The 19,172-nt window shown below is 45.2% G+C and overlaps 1 protein-coding gene across 2 annotated transcripts in view; it reads left to right on the top strand.

Moving 5' to 3' along the window:
* Window positions 1-19,172, top strand: part of LOC118218490 (protocadherin-15-like) — a 242,525-nt gene that overhangs the window by 176,568 nt on the left and 46,785 nt on the right. For both annotated transcript variants that reach the window (XM_035401170.1, XM_035401171.1), the window contains 4 exons: window positions 1,669-1,893; window positions 6,566-6,682; window positions 16,483-16,623; window positions 16,942-17,054. In XM_035401170.1, coding sequence (XP_035257061.1) covers window positions 1,669-1,893; window positions 6,566-6,682; window positions 16,483-16,623; window positions 16,942-17,054 — 596 coding nt within the window. The remainder of the gene's footprint in view (window positions 1-1,668; window positions 1,894-6,565; window positions 6,683-16,482; window positions 16,624-16,941; window positions 17,055-19,172) is intronic.

Here is a 19,172-nt window from a genome sequence, read left to right on the forward strand (position 1 = left end):
GACCAGTCTGTACGCAGGGAGACCTGTACCACACAGATTCAGGCTGATATCCAGATATACAGCATATATATTGTAGTATACAAAAATGCCAAGTGTGTTTTCTCAATGCCATGCAGCCTGCTGTGCATCATTTTGAGCGTGGCTGTGTAAGTGGCTGTCTCTGTAAGACAACAGCTCTTTCACAGCACTGCAGCTGTTTACAAAGCGAACATGACATTGAGGTACACAGCGAGAGTGATGTCGTTGGCGCACATTTCTGTCGTTATGTTACGAGGGACCCTATTGGCTGGAGGTTTTGACAGGAATAAAGAGACAAGACGGAAGACTCAGATTTTATTGCCAAGAAATGTGAGAGCTCTTGAGTGGCAGGTTTTGGCTTTGAGCCACATGACAAAGCGGGGAACCCAGTGTTAAATGAGGTTAGGGGAGCCCAGTGTTAAATGAGGTTAGGGGAGCCCAGTGTTAAATGAGGTTAGGGGAGCCCAGTGTTAAATGAGGTTAGGGGAGCCCAGTGTTAAATGAGGTTAGGGGAGCCCAGTGTTAAATGAGGTTAGGGGAGCCCAGTGTTAAATGGGGTGGTCTGTCCACTTCGGTCGCAGCAGGAAATGCTTAGAAACGTTAGGGCACTTGGCGAGTTCGACGTGCTCATCAGTCTACGCAGCAGCGAAATGGCGTAACGGAGTTTGGGGGTTTGCTCCACGGACGCCAAGCATGACCAGATCATGCAGGGAAAGTTATGACCTTTTGTCCCACATCCCACAGGGATAGACGCTTTTTAAATAAAATTTGCGTTCATATAACATTTCAATAAAACCATCTAACAAGTTAATTATTTCATACAAAAAATGTAAATGGCAGTTCTTTAATGTTTCAGTCATTCTCCAGAGTCGCCATCGATTGCTGGCATTTCCCTCTAGTTCCAGCAGCTTCTGTGAAAGCAGTACTATGCTGCAGTTGAGACTGGTTGTAAATTTATGCTACTCAAGCAGTCAAATAGGGTTGCACATTAGCTAAAAACTTGATATAGCTAGCTATACATGTCGCCAGTCTCACTATAAAACTGTCATGTAGAAATAATAAACAATCATGTCAATGGCCCAGATTATAAATTATAGTAGCAACACTGCAATTGCCGACCTCCTTTTGAAATGTTTGTTCTAACACAGGCTGTGCATATCCAGTGAATTCTGAGCAGATGGTCGACTAGACATGTTAAGATGCCGTCAGTTTTAAGTCATTTTGTCAGAATGTTTTGTGTAAACACAGCTTGCATTGTGAGCACCCTTAAAACAGTTGGGGTGCACAGCAATTGGGCAATCTGTTTCCAGATTTCATGCCAGCTTCTGCTCTTAGTTATTTAATTAGCATTAGAGGTGTGAATGAATGTTAGTTAATTAACATTAGTGGTACAGATGAACACCGTTTCCGTTAGTTAATTAACATTAGTGATACTGATGAACCCTGTGTCCGTTAGTTAATTAACATTAGTTATGTGAATGAACGGTGGGGCCGTTAATTAATTAACATTAGTGGTACTGATGAACACTGTGCCCGTTAGTTAATTAACATTAGTGGTACGGATGAACACTGTGTTCATTAGTTAATTGGTATTTGTATTACAGATTGAACACTGTGTTGGACCTCTGTGCTTTACTCTGTTTTACCCAGGCCGTAGATGCAGACCTCAACTCCAACGTCACGTACCGAATCAGAACGGAGGAAGCCCGTCAGCTGTTCTCCATCCACCCAATCACGGGGCGGCTCTCCGTGCTCCAGCCGCTGGATTTCGAGGTCCTGGCCGCCGCGGGCGCCACCTACACCTTCGTGGTGGAGGCGCTGGACAGCGGCGGGAGGATGCCCCCGGGGATGGCCACGGTCACGGTCAAGATTACGGTAAGGGGCAGTCACAGTCACAGTCAATACTACTGCTAGAGAATCAATGGTCACAGTCAAGATTACAGTAAGGGACAGTCACAGTCAATACTACTGCTAGAGAGTCTATGGTCAAAATCAAGATTAGGGGAAAGGGGCAGTCACAGTCAATACTACTGCTAGAGAGTCTATGGTCAAAATCAAGATTAGGGGAAAGGGGCAGTCACAGTCAATACTACTGCTAGAGAGTCTATGGTCAAAATCAAGATTAGGGGAAAGGGGCAGTCACAGTCAATACTACTGCTAGAGAGTCTATGGTCAAAATCAAGATTAGGGGAAAGGGGCAGTCACAGTCAATACTACTGCTAGAGAGTCTATGGTCAAAATCAAGATTAGGGGAAAGGGGCAGTCACAGTCAATACTACTGCTAGAGAGTCTATGGTCAAAATCAAGATTAGGGGAAAGGGGCAGTCACAGTCAATACTACTGCTAGAGAATCAATGGTCACAGTCAAGATTACAGTAAGGGGCAGTCACAGTCACAGTCAATACTACTGCTAGAGAATCAATGGTCACAGTCAAGATTACAGTAAGGGACAGTCACAGTCAATACTACTGCTAGAGAGTCTATGGTCACAGTCAAGATTACAGTAAGGGACAATCACAGTCTGTACTACTGCTAGAGAATCTATGGTCACAGTCAAGATTACAGTAAGGGACAGTCCACAGTCACAGTCAATACTACTGCTAGAGAGTCTATGGTCACGGGGAAGATTACGGTAAGGGCAGTCACAGTCAATACTACTGCTAGAGAATCTACAGTCATAGTTACGATTATGGCAAAGGCATTTGAAGTCGAATTCAAGATTTTGTTTCTGACAGTCTCCATGGAGATTGAGCTGGGCTGCAAGTCTTACTCAGTGTAATGCAGTTCCCGTTTTACGTTCACTCCAATAAAATGGCGGGGGGGGGGGGGCGGGGGGGGGGGGTAAAAAACAGAAGTGAGCCTTCATTTAAAATAGAAATGGTCGGGTTGGATTCCAAAATACAATGCATAATATGAGCATTCATATTTTTCTTTTTATTTCCAGTGTATGTCTATATTTTAGTTTCAGATACACAAAGTGGGGACCTAGATTGATGATCATTTGAGAAAAATTACCCATAGAAATTTCCTTGCATAGAAAACAATATAATCAATACATATTGAAGGTCAGGACTAGTTTATCAAGATTACTTTTGAATCTAATAGAGCTCTCGTACATAGCTATAATGCATTTATTGTGTTAACTATATAATATGAAAATGTCATTCGTAAAAGCATAAATCTGGAAATGTATGTATTGTTAGAGGAAAAACAGATGGGATCTTAGTTTTTTAACTTATGAAATCAAGCCGACTGCTCCATCGCATCAGAGAGAATTGAACTGATTAGAAGTTAAACAGCTTGTTTTCACTTCCTCTATGTCACCTCCATTCGTTCCGAATGAGAAACCGAGACACAAGGTCACATTTCAGTTTGAATCTTCTTTATTTTGGTAACTAATAACTTATTAGCGCTTGATTGCATTACTGATATATTAACATAATTTTAAAAAATATATATTGGCTGCTTTGCTTCTGCCAAGCTATTTCTGTCTTCTCTCTCTCATAGGTACGTTACCTTTGGGGATTTGTGGGATATCCTAAGGCCGGAGTTAGAGAGTTGTGCTTTCTTTGCTTGCTTTTTTCATGCCAAGTTTTTTTGATGTACAACACATGAATGCATCTCCATCCACTGGATTAATTTTGGGTTGTTGCATCTTGATACTGAAGAGCTCCTTTAATGTCTACAGTATAACCCTTGAGGCTTTGATGTAACAGTTCGATTTTGTTTTTTTCTTCTTCTTCTTCTTCTTTTTGCATAAAGCCTATATGCAGCTAAGTATGCCCCTCAACTTTTTTTTTTTCTTTCTCCTAAACTTTTCCAACATGCCACAAACTTTGAAAGGCTATGTTGGTCGTTATGGGATGAAAGACAGAAAAGATGTGCTGGTTTTTTTTTTGGTTGTTTTTTATTATTTTATTAAATAGATGAATAGAAGGTTGCAGTGATTTTTATGAGGGCTAAGAAATGCAAAGAAAGTAAATTAATCAACCAAATTACTATTCCGCTTCCATTCACTTAACTGGAGAGCAAATGCCATAAACCACATTATGTTTCTCTTTATAACTATGTATTTTACATTTTTAAAAACAGCCTTTATATAATATTAAAACTGAAGTGGTGTGCTTTTAAAATCATCTGCTGATGTCATTTCAAACCCAAATTTAAAGCAATTTGTAACCCATTTTTAAAGTGCACTAATACATTTGCATATTTTTGTTCAAATCATTCAGTCATGGCAGGTTTGCCTTCCGTTAGAATGTTTTGAGAAATGAGCTCATTTTGCTCCTGAACCAGGGCTGTGTTCTGGGAGCATTAGTCCATTTGCATGTCGGAATATTGGAAATCTTCTCCTGTGTATTGAAACGGATCTAAATGAAGCCGCTTTTGCTGAAAGAAGCGATTGCATCCTGTAATTATCTTACTTACAGATTGCCAATAAATGGTTTCTCACCCTGAATAAGCGTTTCACCCTTCGCCCTTCATCTGGTCTCAAATGGCGTGCCCTTTTGCGGTGAATCGAGCGTATTGACGGATGTTTATTTTCTTTTTAAAATAATAGGCAGGCCTCTGTGAAATGCTAGCGTGTGATGTAATTCGCGAACACAGAGTCTGTTTACTCCCCTTTCATCCCGGGTTCGCGTTTCAAAGCAGACGCTGTTCGGTGCCCTGGCGGTTCAATGCCAGTCAGTTGCCTTTCACTACCCTGCACTGGAATGACTCTGCTTCAAAGAAAACCTCACATGCAATTATGTAATTAAGTCTCAGGTTAATATCAACTAAGTACAAAAAAACTACGGTTCAAGTGAAATGTTTGCATTCGACGAAAGCCTCAAAAGACAGGAAGTGAAATTGATTAGCCCTAATGCTAATCAGCCTTCTCTCCATAAAGGTGTATCAGCACAGATCTTTAACTGCTACTGACCTGTACTTACATGTCTGCTGTACTTTGAAGAACATGTACTCAGCAACATGTGCTAGCTAGCCATACAAAATTATTTAGACAGTTATCTAACTTAGCTAGCCAGGCATGAGATTTGCTATGACGATACTATTAAAAACATAACGTTTTAGTCACCCCCAGCTGTCATTAGCTAGCTATCCAGCTAATGAATAGCATTATGGTTAATTGCCTGCTTGCAATTCAGAGAGAGCATCAGTGTATGACTGGCTGGCTGTTCTCTTTACTGCAATGCTAGACATAACGGTGTCCCGTTGTTCTCATGTTTGCAATTTTAGGACGATGGAATTATTCAAATTTTGGAGAAATTGTCTATGGACAACTCAGCGTCAGAATATCCTCATTTTGAGGTCTTATTCAACTTTATTGAAGCAAATTTCTATTCACTTTGATATAGAAGCTCCCCTTTGTGCCATTGTAATGCACATTGCAATTAATTACTGCAGATTATTTTTTTGAAAAGAAAGGTTTTTTTTCAGTATTATTCAGAATACATTTTTCTTCTTTCATTTGTACATTTTGGTACATTTGGACATTATGTGATGAAGAAAATTAAAGTAACCGCCATCTAAACAGTGAAAGAGTAGGCTATTTCAGATATGCATTCTGTCTTAATGCATACGGATGGAAAACAGCTTTGCTTGTTTATATTGGGGGGCTGGGGGCGGGGGGCAGTCTATGTTAGGCTCCATTGCCTAATAGAAAATATGCAAATGGTTTGCTCATGGTATGGATGGCATGTTTCTTCGCTCTCTCTTCTCCTGTGACTCTCGCAGCGCCGGTCGTCCCCCCGGCCGATAGCGATGGCGGGCGGCCTATGAGGGGCGCTTGTTGTGGTTTTACGCGCGCGGGTCAATGAAATGCTCAGATATCAGGTCCTAGCGCAAGGGCTAAAAGAAGAGACGGAACTGAGGGTGGAACCACAGAAATATCCGCTCCTTGGCTCTGGCGAAGTGCGAAAGTGCGGACGGCGAAAAAATACGTTTGTCTCTTTGCACACATCGCACGTCTGCGCGGTGCGGACCTGCACGTGCATTCGGATCGTAGGAAGCGCAGGATCGATCTGAAGTCTGGCTGTTGGGAACTGCCCCATCGTCCAAGTTAAATGCCTGACGCTGGACTGGAAATTGTAGAAGTATAGAATTATAGGGTTCTGTCTGCAGGTCGTGTAGCTGCGATTTATCAAGCTCTAGATTTTTTGAGTCCCATGTCATGCACCATCTGTGATCATGTTACATTTGTGCTACATCTGTGTCCGTTTTGAAAAGGTGAGGTTTTTACACATCAATAGCCTATGCTTTGTTGCTGGTATGTAGTGATCTGTGTATATTTTGCAAAGGTATGGTCTTTACACGTCCAACGACAAAAAAAATCCAAGCAGTTTGTGGGTGCAGTATTTGGTCATTCCTGGTGTTTTTAATCAGTTATGTGTTCATGTTAACCACTAATTTTGGAGGGAAACAGGAACCCTGTAATTTGAAGCTCATATTGGGTGTACGTGTGTGTGTGTATGTGTGTGTGCGTGCATGCGTGTGTGCGTGCACGCATGTGTGTGTGCGTGCGTGTGTGTGTGTGTGTTTTCCGCAGGATATGAACGATTTCTCTCCAGTGTTCAGCCAGCCGCTGTACCGGGGGATGGTGGCTCCTAACGCTGAGAAGGGGACCATCATCACCACTGTGTTCGCCGAGGATCAGGACCCCCCAGTGAGTAGGGGTGACGGCTGGGCTCTCATTGGCAGGCAACAGGGACGCCCAAACCCTCCCCCGCCCCCCACCAAGCGTGCAACACAGACACCTGAGCACTCTGTTCTACTCAAACAGACTGAAAACTGGAACCCTCCCTTCACCAAGCATAGGGTTTCCACAGCTGATTACAAAGCTGAAATCACATAATTTACCGTTTTCATGTGAAGTAACATGGCGACATTTGCAAAATAGTAAGCTTTGTAATAACTTTCATCGCTTTCAGAGTGAAGCAGGTATCCACTTCCTTGGAAAGGTTACACGCAGCAGCATCCTATTTAGCCAAATTATTGGGGACAAATACCCAGAAAATCTGCTGCATTTTCAGCTTGTGATCAGTTACCTTCCGGAAAGTTCAAATCTCATTTCCTGTGTCAAGCTTAATATGGCAGCATATCCATCTCCCGTCAAGCTTGCAGTAACAGGACTGCGTGAGAAATGGTGCTGAAAATGACTTTGAGAGACGCGATGGAGTCAGAACCGCGGCGTTTATAAACTAAACAGTGAGTGTGGGCAGATAGATAGCTTGGGTTAAAGAAAGGTGATGTGCATTAGCTCTCTGCTGTGCACCATTTAACTATGATGCTCCATGGATAGCCCAGCTGTGTACTGCTGAGAAGTCCAGTTATTGCAATGGTTAATGTGGTAGTAATGTAATTAGATGCAACACTTCCTGCCAGGGTTGCCAGGTAAGAGGATATTCCCCCAAATGTTGGCGCTTTCTATAATCCATGGGAAAAAGATTCACACAGATTGTAACTCTGTGGGAGTCGATGATAAATTAGGTATTTTAAAATTAAAACATTTCATATGAGAAGTCGGCCGAAGATGTGGGAATTTGAGGAATCATTTTGTGAATTAAAAGCAGGGCCAAACATCTGGCAACAGTCCTGACTGAATTCCTCCCAGCCAATCACGGGCTGCTGGCTGGGAGGAGCCTCAGAGACTCTGGATTCAATCTGGCAGCTCCAGTAAATCAGCTGTTCTAACCAGTGTGTCATAGCCCACGCTCTGGATTCAGTCTGGCAGCACCAGTGTGACATAGCCCGTGCTCTGGATTCAATCTGGCAGCACCAGTGTGACACACTCTGGATTCAATCTGGCAGCTTCCGTAAATCAGCTGTTCTAACCAGTGTGACATAGCCCACGCTCTGGATTCAATCTGGCAGCACCAGTGTGACATAGCCCACGCTCTGGATTCAATCTGGAGGCACCGGTGGAAACTGTGGATTCAGGGACCTGTTTGGCAATGCATGATGGGGCTTCACATGGATCAGACGGAGGGTGTTTTAGGTGGCAGGTTAATCCTGACTCCCTCGATCATTCGAGGCAGACAGAATTTCAATCTTGCCTTCTTCACAGACAAGACACAACACACTTCAGAAAAGATACCTGGTCCTATCACTGCAGTGTAGCGTTTGTAAAACAGCTAATCTGGTACCTAGGCATAGGCTTGTGGTTCTAATGTCACTGCTTTTGATGTAAAGGTACAAGCTGCACTTTTACATTACATTATGGGCATTTAGCAGACACTCTTATCCAGAGCGACTTACACAACATTTTACATAGCATTTTTACATTGCATCCATTTAAACAGCTGGATATATACTGAAGCAATGCCGTTCACGTACCTCGCTCAAGGGTACAACCGTAGCGTTCTACCCGGGAATTGAACCTGCGATCGTTAGGTTACAATACCAGCTCCGTACCCATTATACTGCACTGCCGCCCACTACGCCGCACTTGACTGGTTCTGCATAGAAGCACATTCCTGAATCAGACAGTGCAGTTTGCCAGGTTGCTAACGTTTTATTCGCAGGAGACAGTAAATGGCGTGCATTAGCCGTCGCTGGCTGAATGTGGCAGCTGAACAATACAGTCACTGTAATCCTGTCCAAGGTGATATCATAAGTACCGTGTGTCTCTGTATCCATTCGACAGACGTGCTCGAGTATCCCTGAGACTGAGGAACCGTTTGAAACGGCACGCTGCAGGTGCCAAGAGCCGGTTCCTCCGAGCTCGCGGAAATGATTTCACTGTTAGCAGCGATCCGTCGCGGGGTGTGGAAATGCTTTCCTCTGTTTATGGCAGGCTGCTGCATCTTTGATAAAATGCATTTTTACTGCCTGTCAGTGAATGAAGACAAAAAGTATTAAAACAGAGCGAATAATTGTGTTTGCTCCACGGGTTGCTTCTCCCGCGGACTCGGTGCTGATGTCGGGGGGGCGTCGGCCTGTTTATGGATTACTTCCACCTGTTGAATAAAAGCATTTGGTTCTATTGTGCGTGCGTGCGTGCATACACACGAGTGTGCGCTTACACACAAAAACACACACACACCCACTCGCGTACGGACACAAACAAATACACACAAACACACACACACACACACACACTCGTACACAGACACCCACACGCACACGGACACACACACACACACACACACAGATGCACACACATACACACACACCCACACACAAAAATACACACATACACTCACAAACAAATACATGTATACAAAGACACACACACAAGCACACAGATGCACACACACACACACACACAGATGCATACACACACACAGATGCACACACAAATACACACACACACACACAGATGCACACACAGATGCACACACAAATACACACACAAGCACACAGATGCACACACACACAGATGCATACACACACACACACACACACAGATGCACACACAAATACACACACACAGATGCACGCACACGCATGCGGACACACACATGCCATTGCTATCAGTACTCAGTAGAGGCAGAGGATGACTGCGCTGTGTGTGGTTTCAAACGACGACTGAAGACCCACCTCTTCAGGCTGCACCTCTCCCCATCCCTCCCTTCCCCCCTGTAAATGACTAAAACTTAGGGTTGTAACTAGGCAGCTGTTTCATAGGTGACTTAGTCGATGCGCCTGTCTTAACGACTAATTGTATTTTTATTTATTTTTATTTTTCCATAGATTGCGTTGTTGCCGTTCTCGTTGTTAGTGTTAATCAGTTTAACCATCAGGGTCCAAGTTGAACTATGCGGTTGTTCCCTGTACTTGGACCGGTACTTCTCTCTAGGGGTTTCGTCATACTTGTTCCTGGTTATGGTTATACACTTTGTTGTACGTCGCTCTGGATAAGAGCGTCTGCCAAATGCCTGTAATGTGATGTAATGTAATGTAATGGTAAACACGGGTCCTGTTCGTGGACTATAGGGGCCGGTCCTTAAAGCACAGACCCTGCTGTGTGTGAATGATGGTCGTGGTCAATGGAACGGCCATTTTGGAGTTCTATCTATCCTTTCATTGTTGCCTCCTACCCTCCACATCACAGCATAGTCTTTTCATGGTGTACTGCGCCTACGGCGACATTTTTTGAGTAAAACCAGCAGGTTCTGTTGCACAGCAGTGGGAAGATTTCAGACAGACACACTCAAAGAGGCACACACACACACACACAAACACAACACACACACAAGCACGACAGGGTACGTCCTCTGGCAAAAGTGTGGCCTGAATGTTACTGGGTTCCAGAACTGTCTACCCGTAAAGAAATGAAACCATTTTAATGGAGCCTTTTTAAAACTGTGCAGGTGCTGGCCCTGTTTGAGACCAGGCCCACAGGCTCTCCTGTCCCGTCTCCTGGTTCCGTCCAAACCCCCACCCCCCATCCGAAAATGAGCGTTGAGTCAGGAACCCACGCATCCCCCCCCACCCCTCCCGGCTGGGCGGCAGGCGTTTAATAGAGCACAGATTAAATGGGTCTTTAGGTATTCACTGCCATAACATGACACTACTACTTCTGCAAGTGGTGTGCATGTGTGTGTGTGCGTATCTATGTGAGCATGTGCGTGTGTGTGTGCGCGCGTCTGTGTGCGTGTATGCGTATCTGTGTGTGTGCATGCATGCGTGTGTGTGTATGAGTATCTGTGTGCGTGTGTGCATGTGTGTGCGTGTATGCGTATCTGTGTGCGTGTGTGTATGTGTGTGCGCGTATCTGTGTGAGCATGTGCGCGCGTGTGTGTGTGTGCATGCGTGTGTGTGTGTGTGTGTGTGTGCGCGTCAGTGCGTGTGCGTGTGTGTATGTGTGTGCGTGTATGCGTATCTATGTGCGTGTGTGTATGTGTGTGTGTGACAGACGAAGCCACCGTGGCCCTCCATTGGCTCACCCAGGGCCCACTCGGTCTGCAGTGATTTGTGTCGTGTGAAACCGCCGCTGCAAGGTTAGCGAGACGCGCAGCAGCATAGCAGCAGCACAGCCAAGGACACAGCAGCCCTGCGGCGGCGCGGCTAGCACAGGAGTAACAGCGTCAATTAGGATTAGTCTCTCTAACCTGCAGCACTGTGCACCCACACGCAGATACATACACATACACACTGTACACAAACACACATACACACACACTCAAACACACACAGACACACACACACACCCACACAGACACACATACACACACACACACACCCACACAGACACACATACACACACACTCAAACACACATACACACACACACACTCAAACACACACGGACACATGCATGCACACACACACTCACGCGCACGCACAAACACGCACAAACACACACACACAAACACACATACACACACACTCAAACACACATACACACACAAACACACACAGACGCATGCACACACACTCACGCGCACGCACAATGCAGTAAGCAAGTTATGCCAGTAAATACCGAAAGACTTCAGATGTCTCACTGTAATGAACTGCATTGTTTACAGGTGCTATTTATTTTCAATCACGCTTACTAATTACTAAACCCAGAATTCACAAAGGACAAATAATTTGATTATGACTACATGCTCCTAATATATGTAACATAAACATAGCGTGCTGTTTTCAAGCTGATAATTATGGCGTCCATTTTGAGCACCAGCGATAAAAGGGTGTGGGGGGGCAGTCAGCGAAGTGTAATTTCCCTTTGTTTGGTTTCTTCAGCATCAATAGCTCAGTTACCACCACAGGTTCCGTTCTGCTTAATAATAATATTCCAGGCGATGTGCAGTTAACCGTCTCAAGAAGTGGTGGTGGTAGGTCACTGAGTCATGGTGAGAAACAGCGCCCCCCTGAGGAAAGGGAAAGGATCTGTTCTCTAATCCGCGTTTTTTTAGATGAGAGGCTGGGTAATGAAACGCTTTAATGGCTTTGGGGAGTGCGTCTGCGGCCGGTTACACTCACAGCCTCTCATTACGCAGGCCCGTAACCAAGGGAGCCGTAAAGAGCCTATCAGTGACCATCTCACAGCCCAAGGGAGCCGTAAAGAGCCTATCAGTGACCGTCTCACAGCCCAAGGGAGCCGTAAAGAGCCTATCAGTGACCATCTCACAGCCCGCAGAACGACTCCTAACCCAGCCCAAATGTCGTTTGTGAATACCCCGGCCCCAACGCAATCAACACTCGTCCTTAAAATTTGACTTACAAATAAATACAAGTGTAACTTTTTCCTATTAAAAAATAAAAAATAAAAATACGCGGCTTGCCAAGTTAATTTTATGCTGCTGGCTGAAGTCAAACGCGGTGCCACGGCGAAGGAGGCTTGTTTTTTTTTAATTGCGTGTCAGAATGAAGGACAGGTGTTGATTGAACGAGGCCCTTGTCTCCGTATTAAGAGACCGCGCTCCTCAACCGCCACAAACACACAGCGCATCTTCACCAGCAGACGCACGCGGCCACTTTATGAAACAATCGCTTATGAATTCAGAAGCGAATGCACTGATTACTGTGTGACTCTTGTTCAGTATTTGTGCATGTTTTTTTTTAATGATTGTTTGCATTGGGTGATTTTGCATTGGGTGAGTGCATTTTTTTTACCAAAATGTTTTTTTACTCCATATTACAGATACCCATTTAAATTACGGGCAGAATTAAGGACAGAAATTGATAAGATACTGTTACTGTCCCGAGAGAAGCATGGGGTGTGAGCCTAGCAGTCTGAGAGCAGCACTGCTGAATGTGCTGTCAGTATCTCATAAGACTACAGATGAAGCACCAGATTAGGTTAAAGGTCTGATTTTTTTAATCTTTCCCTGGGACCTACTGCAGTTTCGTAGATGGTATAGGGCAGCTGTGGGGCATTCATGACAGTCGTCAATACAGATTTGCAGCGAAGCAAACTCCATTTCCCATAATTCCATTTTTCTACATCCTCCACAGACAAGCTTGCATCCAGATTTGCCCATGTGTAAAAAAAGTGGAACAGGGCCTTCTTGGCTAAACTTACAGAGCTTACAGAAGATTCAGGTCATGCACATTAATCTTACTGATGGCTACATTAGAAGTCACAGAATTTCCCTTGAAATCGAGGCCTAATAATTTCGTTTTATTGCAAAGGATTTTGGGAGATTAGGCCAGCATCGAAGCCACAAGCAAGAAACTCCAAGCTACAAGTTTCAAGGTGACTCCCACAAACTTGCTGGGAACGACTCGTCCTAAATTTTTATTTTATTCGTTTACCAATACTTTAATGTCCGTGAGGCGCATTTTCAGCTTGGCGCTAAGCAATGACTCATCATATCACATGGTCTCAAACAGCTGCTCATCACCAGCAGGGCAGTGAAATTTTATTCCACGTTTACAGTGATATCTCTGAGCATTATCTGTCCTTTGGCTCTAGATAGCAGCATCTCTGTTTCATTAAACCTCTGACTGTTGGTTTATTCATAACTTGTCCCCGTTTTTATTTGTAAGTTATGCACATCTGAAGCTATGAAAGAAACGTGTGGCTGACAAGTGTGGTTTTAGCTGATATGTAAAACTTTCCAGATAGCGAGAAATTGAAATGGTGTTTTTTTTTCTTTATCATCAGAGTAAACTGAAAAAAAAACTAAAAAAAACATTTACTTTGCCAAGTCAGTGGAGTCCAGTCAGGGTTTTCATGTTCATCTAAATATTCTGTTTAGTTGTAAAATCTCAAACAAATGTTTCTACTCTGCAGGAATATTTTACTCTTCACAATTCTCAATACGTTGTGAAAGGTTCTGTGTACAGAATGTCTGACATTTAAACGTGAACTTGTCAAATCAGTGAGGGAATGAAGACACCCGTTAGCCCAAAGTGGTGTTAACACATAGCGATGTTCCAGTAAACAAGTATAAACAGTACCTTATTTGCTAAAAGTTTTATCTTTTTCACAAAAGGAAACAAATGGCCAATGGACTGCATTTTTATAGTGCTTTCATCCAAAGCGCTTTACAATTGATGCCTCGCATTCACCAGAGAAATTAGGGGTTAGGTGTCTTGCTCAGGGACACTTTGACACGCCCAGGGCAGGGGATCGAACCGGCAACCGCTCTCACCTCCTGAGCTATGTCGCCCCCCGGAAACAGTTTGGAGAAGACAAATAGGACACTTGCCCTTATCTGTCAGTTAAAGAACAGTAATTCAGGCTAAAGTCACTGTCACTGTATGTCCATGTGTCTATTTACCTGTCAGCCAGCATATAAAACAGGGAGTCTGTCTATATCAGGGGTGTCCAATCTTATCCGAAAAGGGCTGGTGTGGGTGCAGGTTTTTGTTCTTGCCGAGCACTATGACACCGGATTCTACTTATCAAGGTCCTGATTGAAGACCATGATTAGTTAATTAAATTAATCAAATGTCGTAATGCTGGGCTGAAACAAACTCCTGCACCCACACTGGCCCTTTTCGGATAAGACTGGACACCCCTGATCAATATATATTTATCCATCTGCCTATCACTCAGTCAGTTAGTCCGTCTGTCTGTCTGTCCAGAGGCTGTGAGGGTTTTTGACTCTGCTCCAAAGCCCCATGATTCAGGCGGCAGTTATCTGTCATTTATTCCGTGGGAAGATGGATTATTTTGAGCCGGTGTCTCTGGGGTGCTCTTCGGCGGCAGCCTCTAAATTATCTGAGTGTTATCGCTCGGTGCACTTCCTCTGTCGCTGATTCGGTAAACCCAGCCGGGCCAGAGCCCCGGGCCTCCAGAACACACTCCGGGGCGGTAACCTGTTAGCTTTTAGAGGAGATGAGAGGATAGCCGAAACCGCCATGCTAACAAAAACTGCCACGCTCTACCACAAACCTGCGCGCTAACACAAACCGACATGCTAACACAAACCGCTACGCTAACACAAACCTGCGCGCTAACATAAACCACGCGCTAACACAAACCTGCGCGCTAACATAAACCGCTACGCTAACACAAACCACCACACTAACACAAACCTGCGCGCTAACATAAACAACACGTGCTAGCACAAACCGTCACGCTAGCACAAACCTGCACGCTAACAAAAACAACGTGTGCTAACACAAACCGTCACGCTAGCACAAACCTGCACGCTAACACAAACCGCAGCTGCAAGCCTGGACGTGAAATTCTGCCGGTGAGAACGATGAAGGTGAGCGAGCAAACGGGATGGAAATCAGGGAGGATTAAACAGAGTGAACTCTGGGAAATTAAAGCATGGTGAATAAACATGCTGTGGGTCTGCATCAGCTCAAAATGTTGCCTGTGTACCATGGCCTTAATGACTGAAGCCATTGAGCATCATCTTTAATGGCATTAAAGCAACCTCCCGGTCACTTATCATGATCCTTACTGGAAACAAATGAATTATTGCTGACAAACCCATGTACTGTACCTTCTCCAGTCCTCTTAGCCATGGAAAAAATTCTAAAATTGAATTTAAAAGGCATGAGAAGAATGCATAAACTAGGACAACAGTCTATGTCATAAAATATTAAAGCATGGTCTGGAGTCTGGAATAGAAGGTGGTACAAGGGTTAGCCGTGGTGACTCAGCCAGACCGGATGCACTTAGACACCATCTACTGTAAAGCTTCTTTCTGAGCCAGGGAAAGCACTGAACTTTTTACACAGTCCCGTCCGCGGCACTGTGGGCCACAGATTAAATATGAGCTGGCTGTGGGGCGTGCGAGTGAATAAAATCAAACTCATCTGTATTAATGAGGCCGGACCAAGAAGTCTCTCTCTCTCAGATGATAAGTGTGCGTTTCAAATCTTTTAAAACTTTCATCGAACTTTAGCGTGGTACCGCTCATCGACAGTAACAGTTAAGCTAGTTTTCTCTAATTAAGAACACTGAAAGTTATTTTCGTCCGGTGGAATACGAGGGAGAAGTAACCCCCATGGAAGCAAATGAACACTGGTACATGAGGAGGAGACCTATTTCACAGACTGGATGAAACCTGGGAACCCCCTGCCAAGCACTGATAACTTCAGCTCTGCATACAGTAGGGTAAAAAAAAAAAGTTTTGCTGATTAAAACATTATAACTTTTATTACTGGTAATTCTGAACATGTTTCTGTCAGTGGGGGGGGCGGGGGAAAAACTAATTGCCTATGTAGTTTGTGCTCCTCCATTTTGCTGTGTGTTCCTAAATTTCAGATCAGATCAGGAGCACCACTGTACCCTGACAAAAAAAAGCATAGAACTGTAGAACCCCTGTGACACTTATATGACGAGGCGGGAATCGGGTTGGGGAGATGGGGGACAATAACACTGGTTCTAGGGGAGGGAGCGGGCATGGGGTTGGTGAGATGGGCACTCTAACACTGGCTGTACGGGAGGGAGCGGGCATGGGGTTGGGGAGATGGGGGCACTAACGCTGGCAGTGGGCATGGGGTTGGGGAGATGGGGGACAATAACACTGGCTCTAGGCGAGTGAGCGGGCACGAGATTGGGCAGACAGGGGGAACTCTAACGCTGGCTCTCCCTCCTCCCTCCCCTTAGGGCACGGCTGCCAGTCGCGTGCGCTACAGGGTGGACCTGGACCAGTTTCCCTACAGCGGCAGCATCTTCGACGTGGAGGCAGATTCCGGAAGGGTGGTCACCCGGGTCAATCTCAACGAGGAGCCCAGCGTGACCTTCAGAGTAAGCGCGACCGCCAGGCATCCCCGACTCACCCCTTTTAAAAAAAACAAACAAAATAAATGAAAAAAAAAATGAATAAAGAAATGGGCCAGGGGCACAGAAGCTTCCGGTGGAGCATGACTGAGTGGAGTGTGAGGCTGAACCGACAGGAAGTGGGGTCGTTGAGAGGCGTCAGTATAGAACAGATCACATTCACGTCAACGGGTTTCCTCCCCGGCTCAGATGCTAGTGCTTCGATGCGTTTAATCCTCTACAAACGGCCATTTTCTCTTCCGTTTTATGTCGTTTGTTTTTGTTTTTTCTCCTGTTCTCTGACAGCTGGTCATCATCGCCTATGACGACGGGGACCCCGTGAAGCTGAACAGGACCGTTGTCGAAATCACCGTTCTTCAGCCTTCTGTGATCCCCATATTCACCCAGGAGGAGTACAGGTACAGAGACATTTAGGATAGTGGGAAGGTTGACCTTTAACCTGTCGACCTTTCACCTTTCACCTGTCTCCCTGACCCCAGATGACGATTCAGACAGATTTATAATGAGGTCCACAGAAACCCTGATTTATGCAACAGCTTCTCCATTATGTCTGTTTTGCAGAGGGGGGGGGAGGGGGAGAAAGGGGTTACATAACTGTGTCTAGTTCTATTTCGCTCAATCCTCAGAACTCTTAAAGGCAGCTCTTAAAGACAGATTTTTTTTTCTGTGGACCTTCATCTCGTACGATTCAGGTCTTCATTTGTACCTGAGTAATCTCCTCTGAGTTTATATGCTAATGTGGATAAGGGAGGCCGCGACGAAACTGAAGTGAAATTTAGGCAGAGACCATTTTAGGTACAATAATAAAAGTGTCAGAGAATTATGTACTCTGTTTCCCAGAATCCCCAGTGAGGGACATTTATAAATAATGTATTATGACTCAAAGCAATGTGCAGAGAATGTACAATGTGGTTTCCTCAGAGGACTGAGTGGGCTAATTTTAAGTTTGTTAATGACCTGCATAAGCTAAATTGGGTGTTTGATGTCTTATACCCAAGAATAATCAAATCTACCCTCTTGGTCTCTGTAGGTAGTTACAAATGTGCAATTCTGGAGTGTTTAAGAAGGCTTTAATCTTGAATATAATTTATTTTACAGAATAACATTGTTTGAGTTTGCCATACAAACAATATTAGCTTATTATTAAATATGCTGATTTGTACTTTGTGAATATTACATTGCAATGTGCAATTTGGCTTTTATTGTTGCGGCCTTCTGAAGTTCTGTTGTGGTCTGAAGTCCTGTAAGAGCTCTGGAAGGCCTTACTAATTCAGCACTTCCGCACTGAAATGCCGTTTCAGACAGGAAGAGCAGAGATAGCATACTGTCCTAGTGGCAGCCATGACACATGAAGCACCTGGTCCTGCCCTGTAATTGAAGCAGAGCTGCATTTGTCTCCGCACCACTGGGGACACCTCCTCCCAAGCCCCCCCCACCCCCATTTCAAAGGAGATGGTTAAGTATCAGCTAAGCCCCCACCCCCAGATAAATGCGCGCTGTCCCTTTAAAAACCAATCTTATCGGTTGATGTATCGGCGGGACGTGGGCGGAAACATTGGGGGGGGGGGGGGGGGGGGGATGATGGCGCTCAGATTAGGCGCCGCTGACTGAACAGCTTGTCCTACACGGCGGCGGAAGGTCACGGCGATGATAACAGGGTGGCGGGGGGGGTGGGGGGACGCATTACCCAGGCGCTGCCTCTCCGGTCCGCGGCGGGAATACCGTTACAGTCCCCCTCCTGACCCCGGGGATGGACTGCCGCTCCTCCTCCCCGTCCGGTTGCCCCTGACAGATTGTACGCTGGGAACCCCTCAGATATCCCAAACCTAATCAGACACCGCAGAGCCTGTCCTGGGTGTATCGGCAACTCGTTTACTGTAACCGATGGGAAATCCAAACACATAACTCAGTTCTGGAAAGCTTATGAAATCCAACACCAATAAGCTTACAGTTACGGCCTAATATGGCATTGCGTCTGTAACGCTAAGAGTAACCCGACTGCGAGGTGTCGTTCCTGAATGGAGTAAGCCAGCAGGATAGCTGCACTGGATGACATTAGCGCAGTGCTCCTATAGCTCACCAATAAAGGTGAATGAATGGAACGCGAGCAGTATAACTAAAAATACTGTGCACGCACAGCTAACAAATCTAACAGACCAGTCCCTGTGCACATGCCCCTATAGACCAGTCCCTGTGAACCCACCGATAACGAGGCTAGCAGAACAGTCCCTGTGCACATACTGCTAAACAGACCCAACAGACCAGTCCCTGTGCACACACCACTAGCAAGGCTAACAGACCAGTCCCTGTGCACCCACCACGTACGAGGCTAACAGACCAGTCCCTGTGCACACACTGCTAAACAAGGCTACCAGACAGTCCCTGTGCACACACTGCTAAACAGACCCTAACAGACCAGTCCCTGTGCACACACCGCTAACAAGGCTAACAGACCAGTCCCTGTGCACACACCGCTAACAAGGCTAACAGACCAGTCCCTGTGCAAACACCGCTAA

Source organism: Anguilla anguilla, chromosome 18 (genome assembly GCF_013347855.1).
Source record: "Anguilla anguilla isolate fAngAng1 chromosome 18, fAngAng1.pri, whole genome shotgun sequence".
Classification (NCBI taxonomy): domain Eukaryota; kingdom Metazoa; phylum Chordata; class Actinopteri; order Anguilliformes; family Anguillidae; genus Anguilla; species Anguilla anguilla.